Source organism: Gordionus sp. m RMFG-2023, chromosome 2, assembly GCF_954871325.1.
Source record: "Gordionus sp. m RMFG-2023 chromosome 2, tfGorSpeb1-WG-v2, whole genome shotgun sequence".
In the NCBI taxonomy this organism is placed as follows: domain Eukaryota; kingdom Metazoa; phylum Nematomorpha; class Gordioida; order Chordodea; family Parachordodidae; genus Gordionus; species Gordionus sp. m RMFG-2023.
Window position 1 is genome coordinate 13,780,424 of NC_088776.1, and position 15,289 is coordinate 13,795,712.

At 24.9% G+C, this 15,289-nt stretch overlaps 1 protein-coding gene across 1 annotated transcript; it reads right to left on the reverse strand.

Annotated features, from left to right (window-relative positions):
• Positions 1–476: 476 nt before the first annotated feature.
• On the reverse strand, positions 477–15,249 carry LOC135923229 (cysteine desulfurase-like). The gene is made up of 9 exons (XM_065457871.1): positions 15,130–15,249; positions 14,898–15,085; positions 11,518–11,655; positions 8,155–8,253; positions 7,709–7,802; positions 7,317–7,451; positions 6,507–6,773; positions 1,652–1,907; positions 477–792 (listed from the first exon to the last, which is right to left on the reverse strand). The coding sequence occupies exons 1-9, from the start codon at positions 15,206–15,208 to the stop codon at positions 729–731; spliced, it is 1,320 nt and encodes a 439-aa protein (XP_065313943.1). The 5' UTR covers positions 15,209–15,249; the 3' UTR covers positions 477–728.
• Between the last annotated feature and the right edge of the window lie 40 nt (positions 15,250–15,289).

A 15,289-nucleotide genomic window follows, 5' to 3' on the forward strand; every position in this document is an offset into this window, starting at 1 on the left:
GACCAAAATTTATTAAAATGTAATAATAAGATCCCTTTTCCCTTATTATTTAATTTAATATGTATTAACGGAATCACGAGGTGGAGTCCGATATCATAAACCAAAAATCATTTGGTTATGAATGGGTATAGTTAAACAATAAAAGAATTAAAGTTTTAAAAAAAAAATTTTTAAGAATGGTAGATGCAAATATTTGTTTTAATTTATGACACAACAAAAATATCTATGGGGAGCTAAACAGTTTAACTTCTAGAAAAGATGAACACTATCTAACAGCACTATTTCCAGGAATTAAAAAAGTTTTTAGAAAAACCATCCAAAAAATATATATATATATACTCCTTCCCTGAAAAAAGATCAGACGCCCTTGAAGAAATTTATATTTTCATTAAAGACAATTTATAAAGGCTTGATCATAAGTTATCTTTTATTTAAATTTAGAATTTTAGTACAAATATTATAATATATTGGGTACAAAGATTAATGTTGTTTTTGCGACAGTGCTAATTAATTTATATGATTTAATTATATAATTTGAATTGGCTTGCGGTATATTTATCAAATATTTTTATTAAGAGTAAAGAAGAATAAATATTTGATAAGCTTTTATAAAATATGTTATTAAGACTTTGAAATAAAATAATTCCAATTGTGCGTTAACTAATAATTTCACGAGATAAAGGATATAATACGATGCGAATATTGTTAAACCAGATAATGGGAGAGTATTAATGCTGGCTCCATTTGATCGATTTTATGTCAATCCCTTCTTGAACCATCTCCCATAGAGGGCTGAATTGTTTTTGTTACACAAATAATGCATTTATGCTTAATTATAAATTAATGATACCATTATTTTATATAGTATATAAAAATTGAATGTTTTTTAAAAAATCAATAAGTTTAACTCGAAAGAGAATCAATATAGTGATTTATGTCGTTTTTATGAATTCAAAACATTTAACACAATCTTTTTAAACAAATCGTTCCCAACCAATCTTAAATCCTACAATGCGCCGAATTAGCTTCTTGAGTATACTTTAATATACTTTCTTTAGTTAGAAAGATTATGTTGATTATTTAAAAAATCTACCAAAATAATCATCGAAGTAAAAGGCATCTGATAATGAAAAAATGAGTTGAATATACCGTAAACATGCATAGAAATTGCAACAGATTATTCATAGAATATGTGATTATTTTTTAATATAATCTATCACCCATCAATTAGAAATAAACAATTAAGTACCAAGCCAGTTCAATTTAACAAAGCCTCCTTAAAATTTTTCATGCATTACATTAAATTTTCAGAATATATATCCTTTACAATATCGTAAATCCTTATCAGTGGAGTGAATGACTGGTAATGATTCCAGTAATTGAAAAAAAAACATCTTACTTTTAATATTTCAAAATATGATGTTAACTTTCCCTTATTACATACTTTTTAATTATAACAAACTTGTTGAATGTCCCTGAGGAAATTCCTCTTTAGTGTTTATATTGAGTTCAATACATATAATTATAAGAAGTGTTAAAAAAATACAAAAGATTATAATTTCAAAGTTCAAGCTTATTGATTCTACTGTAGTAGTAAAAAATTGTCCAGTCTCATTTAATGTAATAGGAAAGAAATAGAGAAATGCCAAACCTCATACTCCTCAATCTTTCTACATGCTGCGCAAGTTTCTCTACAGTATATTTGATTTCATCCATTGTAGTAAATCTCCCTATTCCAATCCTAATCGATGAATGGGCTAGATCCTCATCTGTGCCTATAGCGCGGAGAACGTAAGAAGGTTCTAGGCTGGCAGATGTGCAAGCGGATCCGGAAGAAAGAGCTATGTCTTTAAGAGCCATTAGAAGGGATTCACCTTCGACGTGGGAGAAGGAAAAGTTAACACAACCTGGCAAATATTTTCGTGAAAAAAAGAAATATATATTAACATAATAAAAAGGATGGGTGAAGTTAATTTTATAAAAGATATTATCATACATGGATTTAAAATATCAATTCAAATTAATAACAAAATCTTAAAAATAAAACAAGACATCCAATTTTCCTTCCCCATTTCTTGTACCATTAACTATCCACTTAATCAAAAAAATTGACACCGATTTCACTTGGCAAGTTAATCGCATAAACAAAACATGATTTAGTATATTAAGCTATGCCCAAAATCTTTTTTAAAAAAATTCAATTTAAAAGTTTTAAAAGAAATTGTATGTTGAATTTTTGAAATTTATAAAATTTTGTAGAATTATGTTTTGGACATGTTTTTATTTTTATTTCTAAAATAGCTTATTTATTTATTTTCATTAAAGTTTAGAAAGTTTGTAAATTTAATTTTTTGATATTTTGTATAAACAATGAATATATTATTTAAATAAGTCTCGTTTAGGATTTAGGAATTCCCAGTGTTTAACATTTATTTTATCAAGAGCGGTCCATATCATTTTTTGAATAAAAAACTGTATTGAAGGATGTTTGATTCTAACGAAATTGGGAAACCTTTTGTTCCATTTTCACACCGATTCAAAAAGTGAGCTGTAAAATGTGACAGATGAAGTAAAGTTTGAACGAGGGGATATGTCCAGATGGTCCGATAAAAAAAGATCAATAAAAAAATATAGCGAAAAAATTTGTGACGAATTTGTTACATTTGAAAACTTATCGAAAATATTACTGATTCAAATTCTATTACTTCTCAGTCTTAACACAACAGAATTCAAAGAAGGTTTTAAAAATATATATTCATTTAAACCTAGCATGTTGAATAATTTTACTATTATCAAATAAAATATGTTTTTGGGGTGTACATTTTTATAAAATAAATTATAATTAAAAATAGAGTTAAATAATTTATTTTTTTGGAGTTAATATTCCAAAAAAACTTCCAAGGCGTGAATATTCTAGGAACAATTTTATAGCACAACAACATATAGCATTATGTGAGTAATAGATTTTAAAGTATTAATCAATGGAAACAATTTAAAAAATAGACCGATTTCGGGTCATTCCATGACAAATCAACCCCGATTCGGTCGACTCTCTTCAATTGTTTTAAATTTTGGTAAGCAAAGAAAGGTAAATTTTACTAATAAATAGCCAAAATTTTAGCCTGAAACATTTATAATTTTGGAGATATAAGGGAAAAGTGATAAAAATGCCGTATTTTTACCATTATCGACATTCATTAAATTGATCATATCTTAAAAACTTTATAATTATAAATAACAAAATTAATAACAAAATTACATATAAAGATTATACATTTCGATAAAAAAAAATTTTTTTGATTTTTCCAATTTGCAGCTATTTTATTTAATATCTAAGTTCATTTCCAAACAGAACGTTTTTTTAAAGCGGTTTTTGAAGCATGTTTTCCAGTAATTTTTATTTATTTCCAAACAATGGATAGAAATATATTATTTAAAACAAAGAGTTGCGCATTGAAAACATTGTAATTCCGTAATTTTTTTAAATTTTTTTTAGCATTTAAATTAATAATAAATTATAATCATAATGATTTGTTTTAATAACAATGGTTAGTATGAATCGCATTATTAATTGGTAAGTATTAATGTAATATATAATATTAATCCATTTTAGGATATTCTATGATTAATTACATTAATTTAGTTTAGTAAGGCCTTTTGAAATATAACATTTAAAGTTAACCCATTATCGGAAATATTACAATTTTAATATCAATTGACCCATATAAAGTGTAATTTATAGCTTTTTAAGTTAAAGATATAATTACGAAAAAAACTATTATGGATAGCTATATTGATCCCTCCCCATTAGCCCATATATAGTGTAATTTATAGCTTTTTAAGTTAAAGATATAATTACGAAAAAAACTATTATGGATAGCTATATTAACCCCTCCCCATTAGCCCATATAATAGTGTAATTTTATAGCTTTTTCAGTTAAAGATATAATTACGAAAAAACTATTATGGATAGTGACCCCTCTCCTATAGCCCATATATAGTGTAATTTATGGCTTTTTAAGTTAAAGATATAATTACGAAAAAAACTATTATGGATAGCTATATTGACCCCTACCACTCCTTTTCTATGATTTGTTGGTATACTAATTATTGTTATTTCATCTTTCCCAATATCTACTCCCTTCCCCATTATAATGCATTAATTGATTGTATTCCCTCTAAAGGAATAAAACATCACCTTCTCCAAAATAATCTTATAATTTATTTTAAGGAAAAAAAATTATTGCAACTATCACTTTAATTCCTTATAATGTAATATAATTATAATTATCTCATCACTTTCACATGTATTGTATTGTAAGAGTTATTTTTTTTAACATGTTATGATATAATATGTTCAATTTATACTTAAAATGTTTATTTTTTTTTACTGTTCTGAAGCGATATTTTCCTATTATAATATGTTCAATTTATATTTTAAAATGTTTATATTTTATTGTTTTGTGGCGATATTTTGTTTTATATAAAAAACATAATTTTCTTTCATATTAACAGGAAAAAATTAATTATACAAAGATCAATAATATTGATAACAAAAAAAATTTGATTTTGTAACTCATTTATGTTTATAAAAATTTTGTCTGGGACGCAGCTAGCTAGCGTCATTATCAAAATTGAAATTATTAGATAAGTGTATAAATATTTTCCGTCAATTTTTTTTAACATATTTGATATAATTAAAAAGATTATTAATCTTCTAAGTGAAAACATCAATCAATGTACATTTCCATCAATAGAATAAATTTATCAATCGATAAAAGAAATTCTACATCTTATAAAAAAAGTAACGATATAATAAAATAACTTGATTTAATCATTTTACAATAAAAAAAATTTTATTTAATCTAAAATATTTAATTTCTCTCAATTTTTTAATTAATTGATTAATCATTCAATCACACATGTTCATATATATTAATTCGCACTTCTTTGCAATTATATTTTCGCACACAAGTTGGCATAATTATATATTATTTTTTAACATCTTTTTCAAAATAAATTTTAATTATTTGTATACATATTTTTAGGCTTGATTCAATTTAAAAAAAAATATTTATTAGATATTATTCGAAAATAGTGGTAATTTTGATTAATTTTTTCTCATAGAATTTCAATAAAATGAACCAAATCCTTCTTTAAAAAACAAGGTATTGCAACCCTTTTGCATATCACAAGTCACCACATAATAGTTACTAAAGAATCTAAGAAATATATAACCACTGGTAATACCTCTTCCAGGTGATAAGATATGTGATAAATATTTTTAAAAAATGGAAAAGTTCAAAAGTCACATGATGAATTTGTAGGCCTTGGTATATAACATAATAAAGAGAACCTGGTTATTTATCAATACATAGTCGATAGAAATTGTGAATCTCCAATAAAAAAAAAAGTTGACAGAAAAAGGGTATCTAGCTAAAAAAAAAAATTACAAGATAAACAAAGACTATAAATGAGATTCAGACAGCCACTTTTGATAAAAATAATTATATTCTAATCAATATTTTTAAAAAAATATCCCACTCTTATCTAAAACTAACAAATATAAAATTTCATTGTAAAAATGGTCAATGTCCAAAAAATATATAAATTACATGGCAAGAAAAGCTAATACTAGGTCTAATGTCGAGAGTGTCGTAAAGAAGTTTTAATATGCAAATTTTAGTTGTTAAATAATAGAAAATGTTAAAACAGAATATTGTTGCAAATTATAGAGAATATATTATATTAAAGCCAGGGTTGTGCAAAAAAACATAAAATTATGATTGATATATTCAAGAACTCTAAAGTTGAATGAACACTTTTTATTAAGAATTATTAAATGTTTGTCATATGGAAAAATAATTTGATAATAAATTACAAATTATAAATGTAATAAATTAAATTTCTTTACCGAGCCAAATTTATTTTAATGTTAGGAACACACAATGATATTTTTATTTACAAGATGAATAATCTTTTAAATTACATCGAATAACTTTTATACAAAATTTTTTCACCGATTTTGAGAATTAAGATGGTTATGTCCAGACAGAATTTTATAAACATAAATGAGGAGTTTGGTAATGTCTATTAAATTTTTTGTAAAAATTGAAGGTAGTATTATTTCCAAAAAAATCGTTTTTAATACTTTATATATTAAATAAAATGGCCGGAAATTGGAAAAATCAAAATAAAAAATTTCCATCTAATGTAATTATGATATAAACAATTATGTAGTTTTCAAGATATGATTAATTGAAGGAAGGTTGAATGATTAAAATACGTCATTTATTTGACCCCTTTATATCTTCAAAAATATAAAGATTGGGAGGCTAAAATTTAGATTATTTCTTATTTACATTAACCTTTTTTCTTATCAATTTTTAAAAAATCGAAGGGGGTCGGCCGAAAATCTTATGGAATAACTCTTTTGTCAAAAAAAATAGAATAAAACAAATAAAGTTTATTAGGAAAATATGACGTTTGAGCTGGATAATATTTACCAGGATATCCTAAAATTTCGTCACCATTCCTTACCACGTTAGGTATTTTCTCTTTTATCCCTTTAACAAGAGCGTCCGACAATTTTTTAACCCTTGTGGAATCATAATCAAAATCCGCCTCCGCTATTCGACAGGCTTCTCCGAGGCCCACTGCTAAAGGTGTGGGAAGCGTACCGCTCCTCATTCCTCGCTCCTGACCCCCACCTGATTGTATAGGGTCAATTCGGACACGGCGTGGCCGACGACGAACGTAAAGGGCTCCTATACCTAATTTTTAAATGTTTTTTATATCTGATATTAATTAGATTAATCTTTACTTTACAAATATACATTAATAATAAAAAAAATATATAAAATTTTTTATATCAATACTTCTTATTAGAAATCTGCTCCCAGCCCTAGCCCAGCCCAAACGGGCTTGGGCCAGGCCTATTTAAAAAAAATAATTATGTGCTTGGGATGGGTCAGGCCTAATATTTTTAAAAAAATTCGGACCAGGTCTGGCTTAAATTTTTAAATATGATATCACTCGAGTTTAAGGAATAAATTGATATATTTTAAAATTCTTGCATGAAACATCCAATATATTTTATTTGCAGAATATTTTTTTTAACAATTAAAAAAATATTAAAGTTTTCTATATTTAAATATATTCGGTCTAGGTGGGCAGACAAATAATATTTTGTGTAGAACTTTTCAAGGCAAATAGTTCGTTCAAAATTGAGCCGGGCTGAAAATATTTTTTTTTTAAATTTCGGACCGGGTCTTAAAATTTAGGCCCGATGCAGATTACTACTACTTATATAATACCTTTAGGTCCATATATTTTATGACCACTGATAGACATGAGATCAATTTTAAATTTGTCAACGTCCATGGGAATTTTGCCTACAGCTTGGGCAGCGTCCGTATGAAAAAAAATATTTTTTTTCTTACATATCTCGCCTATAAATTATAAATATTACAATAATTTTCAATATCGATCATAATGGCATTTTAAAAAAATTTTTAAAGTGTTTTACGATAACATAGAAATTAAAATAGTTGTGCATATCAGATATTTTCTTTAAAATTCCAATATCGAAAACTCTGGAAATAACCTTAAGAATATTTCCTGTTGATAAAGTTGAAATATTTCCCAACTATTAACATCATATAAAAAGTGCTAAATAAACAAGAATTAATGTAAATTTAAGAAAAACCTATTTGTTGAATGGGTTGTATTATCCCGATTTCGTTGTTAACAGTCATGACAGATATCAGGATCGTTTCTGAAGTAATGGATTCTTCCAATACCTTTTTGAAAAATAAAATATATAGCAAGTCAACTATAGTTGTTAAATGGCTAACACAATATTATAGCCAAAAATGCAAGCCAGATGATATTGCTCATAGATAGTAGAAAGGTTTGGACATCGATTAACAAAATTACGAAGATTGCATATACTTTTCATTTAACGACACTAATATCAGCTCACTTTAATAAAAAATTTGGAGTAAATTTTCTCTCTCTTTATTTAAATTTTGCTGATTTACTTTCTTTCTTACTAGCCATGACCGATTTCTTTGAAGATAGTTATTTAATTACCTCAAATATATATGCATTATTTTTTTTTAAATCATTATTATATAAACTATTTTTAATTACTTTTAAATCTACAACCCCATTTTTTTGCACGGGTAAATAAGTGATTTTAAAGCCTTCGCTCTCCAAAGCTCTACAGGAGTCCAACACGCATTTATGTTCCTGTCAAAATATTATATAAATTAATATATATTTTTTTGCAACCAATATAAATTAATCGATCACCACGTGATATTAGTAACCAATAAAAATAATTTTATATACTCCTGCCTAAACGATGTTAAACAGCACAACAATGAAGAGGATATCACTGAAGGACGATTATAATATGCTGTTTTAAAATATTTGTTTGATTTTTGATATTTTTTCTGCGTAAATTGTCATATGGTACACCGGATTTTTACCTTGAAAAGGTGGACATGTATTATTATAGTGTATTATATTTTTTTTATATGTATAATTAATAATTGACGTGAAAAAAATATATCTGTAAAATAAACTCACTTATTTCTTTTTGTTAAAAATTATTTTTTTTTAAAGATAGTTTTTTTGGTATTTAAAAATTATAAATTTTATATAGTTATTGTAGTTTGTATATATAATATAATAAAATAATACAACACTGCCTATTGTCTATCTAGATTTTTTTGTTATATATTTCGGTTATTTTTGCAACATTTCGAGACAACTAATAATTTTTATTTCAAAATATTTAATCTTTAATTTAATATATGAAATTTAAAAATAGGCATATTCTTTTAATTAAAAATTGTTTTCCAACATTATTAGCAAGTTTTTCTAAGTGAAACTATCAATTTTAATTTTGTTTCCTTTTTTGTTACAAGGATTCGGATAAGGGGCCAGCCAGGTGGATAATCAAAATAAAAAAATATATATTATTATAATGATTACATGAGAAACGATTTAAATAAGATAAATTATTAAATTTATCTGAAAAAAATTAACTTAATATAATTTAGTATTGGCCAGTCGTATCGGTGAAATAAAAAGTATCAACCAATACCACCCAATGCATCTGTGGTCCATGGAATATTAACGTAAATAGTTCTGCCGTTAAAAAAAGTTTTAGTTTCGACAAGTGAAATGGACTAAAATCATCATAAAGAGATAATAAATATAAAAAAGATGGACTTACCACTATGTTTCAGCGAAATCGTTTCTAATTGTGTATTTTGCAGAGTTGTTAAAGTATCTAGATACATGTGGTATCTGTATCTAAATATTATTTTAGACCTATCTGTATCTGTTTTTAGATACTTTTTAAGGTACATTTTGATATACTTTTATTTAATGCTTTTTTATATTATAAATAAAAATACTTGAATGCAAAATTTATTTTATTTCATATGGGCATATAATTAAAATATATATATTAAAAATATTAAGACTACTATAATAAAAAATTATATATATATAAAATATTAAAACTTATATATAAAAAATATATATAATTCATTAAATATTATGTGCGAGTTTATTAATAACCCAGACAAATTTTGATATTACAATGCAACTCAAGGAATCTGCCATTTTTATTTTCGATGTAATTCGTTAATTTTATTTTATTATACTAATTTTAAATATTTTAGATTAATATTAATAGTGATGAAGAGGAAGAGGAAGAAGTAATAATCAATGAAGCATCAACAAGTTCAGACATTGTTTATGGCCAATTTATAGAGAATATTTTAAAATAATATCTCAAAATAAAGAAAACAGATCTCTGATAGTAAAATATTTGCCATATCTATATCTACAAAAGAATACAAAAATTCCAGTTATCACCTCAACTTGCAACATTGTAAAACATTTAAGGGTATAGATACTAAATAAATGTTTACAATTGCAATTTAAATTTTAAGAGAAAGAATCAGACACTGTTAATGAAAAACAATTAATACAAAGAATAGTAGATGAATTATCAAGGTCTTCAAGTGATTGCAAACAATTAACCTGTGGAAAAAACAAATAATTTAATATCCGATTTTTTTCAGTAGTTAATAATAATTTCAATTTTGATACTCAACAAATTTTAAATAATTTTTTCGAAAATGAATGTCGAGATTTTATTTTTTGGAATATCCTGATGTTATTCATAAAATATAACACCACAATCCCTTCAAGTTCCTTGGTAGAAAGACTTTTTAGTGTAGGTAAAAATGTCTTTACAGATAAACGAGGTAGCCTTAATGACCAAAATTTTGAAAATATTTTATTACTGAAGTCTAAAATTATTTATAATCATTTAACAATATATTTTCATATATTATATTATTATATTAAAATCTAAAAATTAGGGATGTACCGATATTTTTTAACGGATCGGATCGGGCCGATAATTCACCCATTTTAAAATATCGGTTATAGGCCAATATTATAAAATTTCCCGATCCGATCCGATATAAAATGGTGTCTTTAACAAAAATAAAATGTTATAAAATTTTTAAAAAAAGTTATATTTAAAATCATTTATTTTTATAAATAAAATCGAAACCCATTTTTAAGTATATTTTTTTAATAATAATAATTAATTAATAAACAATCTGCCATATTGTTATATTTTTTGCGCATGTTTATAAAAGTGTGTGATAATCTCTTCAGAATCTGTTTTAGGTGACTGGTAAATTGACAGTTACCATCGCCGCAGGCTGACCTCTGATAAATTGGAAATTTTGGTATTTCTAAAAAGAAATCTTCGATATCTTAATGTCAAATATTATTTTAAATATTTAATTCAAATTTCATATATATTTGTTTATTACTTATTATGTATATAGATTAATATTATATAAAAATGATTTAACAATAAAAATATTTTATATACTTTTAGAATAGCGATTGAATTGAATATAAACTAAATGATCATTATAATATATTTAAATGACATAAGTTATGGTATAGTTAAATTATAGATGTTACTAATAAAATGTATATTAAAAATTAAAACCATTGGTATCTTTACAGAATATAAAATTAGATATGATATCGGATCGGTAATCGGCCGATATCAATTTAATATTAGGAATATCGAATAGGATCGGCTTCCAAAAAGTGGTTAATTCCACTACTAAAAATAATTATTTTACTTATATTTTGATAAATGTGTTATCTAATCAATAAAGTTTTTAGCTCATTTCATTTATTTCATAATAGAATCCTAATTTAGGTTTATGCAAAGCTTATATAAGATCATTAAAAAAGGTATCTGTATCTAGATACATTTTAAAAATGGTATCTGTATCAAGATTTTTTAGATGATGTATATGTATCTGGATCTAGATAAGTTTTTAGACGATGTATCTGTATCTAGATCTATTTAAAAAGTATCTTAACAACTCTGGTAATTTGTAATATAAAAAAAGGAAATACATGAAAAAATGAATAGTTTTTTAAAAAATTAATTACAGTTTGGGTTGTGATAACGTGATTTTTCTTGCCTTTGTAAAACCTGGCAACCCCTTTAATGGCCATATTATTAGATTCTGTCGCTCCACTCGTGAATACGATTTCTTTAGGGTCCGCCTTGATTATCGAGGCAACATACTATTTATTATTTTTTTAAAAATAACTTCAAAAACCATGTTACTTGGTTGATATAATTTATAATAAAAATAAATAAATTCCAAGGATGAAATACTAAAAATTGGGTTATATTAAATTAGTAAGATTCATCAAATTTTGCAAAGTTGGAATCGAAACCCTCAGAACCTTAACAAATCTAGGTAAAACGTGTAACCCTTTTTTAAAATGTATAGGAACCAGAACCAACTCCCATTTAAATTTCCATGAATCCATTTTTTTGTGCCAGCTCCTAATTACGGATTATACAATATAATCTATATTATAATAATATATAAACAAAAGACCTGGCCCAATATCCAGCCTATAAAATGGTAACATATTAAAAATTCACCCAGGCTAGCTTTAAAATAATAAATTACAAAACCTGGACCCAGCTTAAAACAAATTTTTTCTTCGTAAAAACAGAGCCAGTCTTAATATACAAAATAATATTTAGATATATAAAATTAACTAGCTAAATAATATGATAGATCACATTTAGCATACATAATTTTGGCTAATATTTTCGATTCTTGGGGTCAGGCCATAAAATGATTTTAAATTTTAAAAATCTTAGCTGGTCTTAAGAATAAAAGAAAATCTAGGCAGGGCTACTAAAATTATTATTATTTAAAATTAATTCAAGTTTAAAAATACACTGGGCCTAAAAATCTGACTTTTGCAACCAAAGTTGAAGTATGTAGATCAGAGACCTTTATGGAACGGGCCGGCCCGCGGCCCATACCCAGCCCATGGGCCGAGTATGGGTCTAATATTATATTTTCTAGCGGGCCTGGGCCGGGCCTGGATTTAGAAAATTTTTTTAATGGGCTTGAGCTGGGCTTGGGCCTAAAATTATTAAATTTAAATTTCGATTATTAAAACAGTTGCTAATTAGAAAAAATGTTGCCTTATGTTGCCTTTTTTTTCTTCTAATAATAATAAATTTCAGTATTGTAAACAAAATGATTGCCTAAATATATTTAAATATTGTTTGTTTTCATTAAATAAAAAGAAATTAAATTTTTGGATATGGGCTTGGGCCGGGTTTGGGAAATTTTTTTGAAACTTATCATGGGCTTTGCCGGGTTTGGGAAATTTTTTTAACATTAGATATGGGCCGGGCCGGGCTTGGTTATAAAAAAATTTTTACTGCGGGCCTGGGCCGGGTTTGGTCAAAAAATTAGGGCCCATGAAGGTCTCTGATGTAGATACAAAAATTTGTACCTGTAGATTATCTAGCTAGGTTTTTGTTAAATTTTATTTTATGTTTTTTTAATTTAATCTAACAAATATCTGATCAAGTTTATTTCATTTTAATTCAACACAAGTTTAATTTTACACAATGCATGATAAAAATATGATAAAGGGTATTTATAATCTTTATATATTTAAAAAAATTTAGACAATTAATATTAGCGATACTGATGAAAGAAATAGAAGAAACAATCAACACATCATCAGCAAATTTTTCAAACTTAATTGGACTTGGCTTCAAATGCCAGAAAATTAAAATAAAAAAATTAACAAAACTAATTGATGAACTATTTTTTAGATAATTATAAGGAGAAAATTGCAAAAAAAATTGAAAGATTTTATATTTATTTTTTCCAACACCCATAAGATAATATGGATAAGGATATAAAGTTAACACCCATCAATTTGAATGATAATTTTAAAAATAAGTGTCATGATTAATATATTTAAATATTATTTATTCACAAAGTATAAAATTACTCTATATTTAGAGATCTGAAAAGCTCAGTCCCGTTTTAAAATAGAACAAGCTAGGGATTCGTATATAATTTTTAAACTGTGCCAAACAATTTATATATAAAAAAGCAGATAGACCCATGTAAATTTTTAATTTTTATTTAACTTTAAGGCAAACCCAGGTATTAAATTTTGATATATTTTTTGAATTTCAAGCTAATATTTTGATTAATACTTTTGAAAATAAATTACAATATACAAAAAAATAGATAGTATAGAGATATAAGAGCCTTAATTGACATTGGGAAAAAATTAAATATATAAATCATAGGGATTTTAAGAGGTTCAAATTAGACAAGAATTAGAGATATTTATTTAAGTGGTAAATAAATTGGTCATCACAATTTAACAGTATATATATACATATTTCAGTAAAAGTTAACTGTATATAAAAAATATTTGAATATAATTTCAAAAAGAAAATAAATTATATTAAATTATAGTAGATAATATTATTTAACAAAAAGAAAGTTATATAAATTTTTCTATTCATAAATATTAAAAATGTGATGGCCAGAAAATCTGTAAAAAAATTAATGGACAAAGGCCAATTTTCATGAAATTATGGGCCAGGCGAAGCTTAACTTTTTGTAAAATTTTAACTGGCCAGGCAAAAAAATTAAATGGACAAGGCAAGTGAACTATTGCAAACAACCAAAATGGGCTGAACCAGACTTTGCAGATCTCCACCTCCAGTGCATTAGTTGAAAGACATTTTAGTATGGTCAAAAATGTATAAATGGGGATGCCTTAGTGATAAAAACTATAAGATTATTTTATTAATAACAGCCAACAATAATAAATCTTAAACTGATTACCAAATATCTGGTTAAATTCCCAATTTAGGTTTTAACAATAGATTTTCAATTTTTCATTACATAATTATAATTAAAAAATGTATGTTTATCTATATATCAATATATTTTTTGAGATTCATTTAAAATTTGCAAGTTTCCAATATAAACATTGGATTATTATATCCTTAAATTTAGTTAGAAAAAAAATATATTTTATAAAACATTTTAAACTTTTAGAATTTGAAATTATTTTCATTAATTAAAATTGTTTAAATTAAATGTTTATGATATATTATATTACAAATAATTGTCAAACTATTATATATTTATATTATAAAATAGTGTGTATTATTTTTTAAAGACAAGTTTGGAACATTAACTATGTTTTGCTTATACAAAATATCATTATTTCATAAAAAAATTATTGTTTTCTAAAAAATATTTTTTAACATAAAATTTTTTTTTTAAATTGATACAAAATGTAATCTCTCATCTTAAACTTTAGCTAAATGCAAAATCAATTATATATATATATAATAATAATATCTATAGGAAATCAAGTAAATATAGTAAGATATATTCAAAATAAATGGGTAAAAATTGTAAATTATACTAATCTTCACAATTTATTATAAAAACAATTTAACATTTAACCTCTCTTGCTTTCTCTGATGCTTTTTCAGCCTCCCACCCATAAGCATGAGTTCTAGAATGTGGATTACCAAAATAATTAGTTAAGTATGGAAGCATAGCGTCAAGAACCCGTGGATCTAAGGAAGTTGTAGCTTGCGCATCTAAATATAAAGGCCGTAATTCGCCACATTCCTGAGCTTTTGAAACAGCTATCATTTTATTATGAAATATTATAATTAACAATAATCATTACTAATCGTCGAGAATTTTTTGAACTTTATTATATTGCAGATATTAAGAAAATTTAAGTTTTTCCTAAAAGTTTGGGCCATTTAAATAGGATAGATGGAAATAAGAATATAAATCGTCTTTGATAAAAAAGAATATGAATTGTAATATATATAATTATTAAC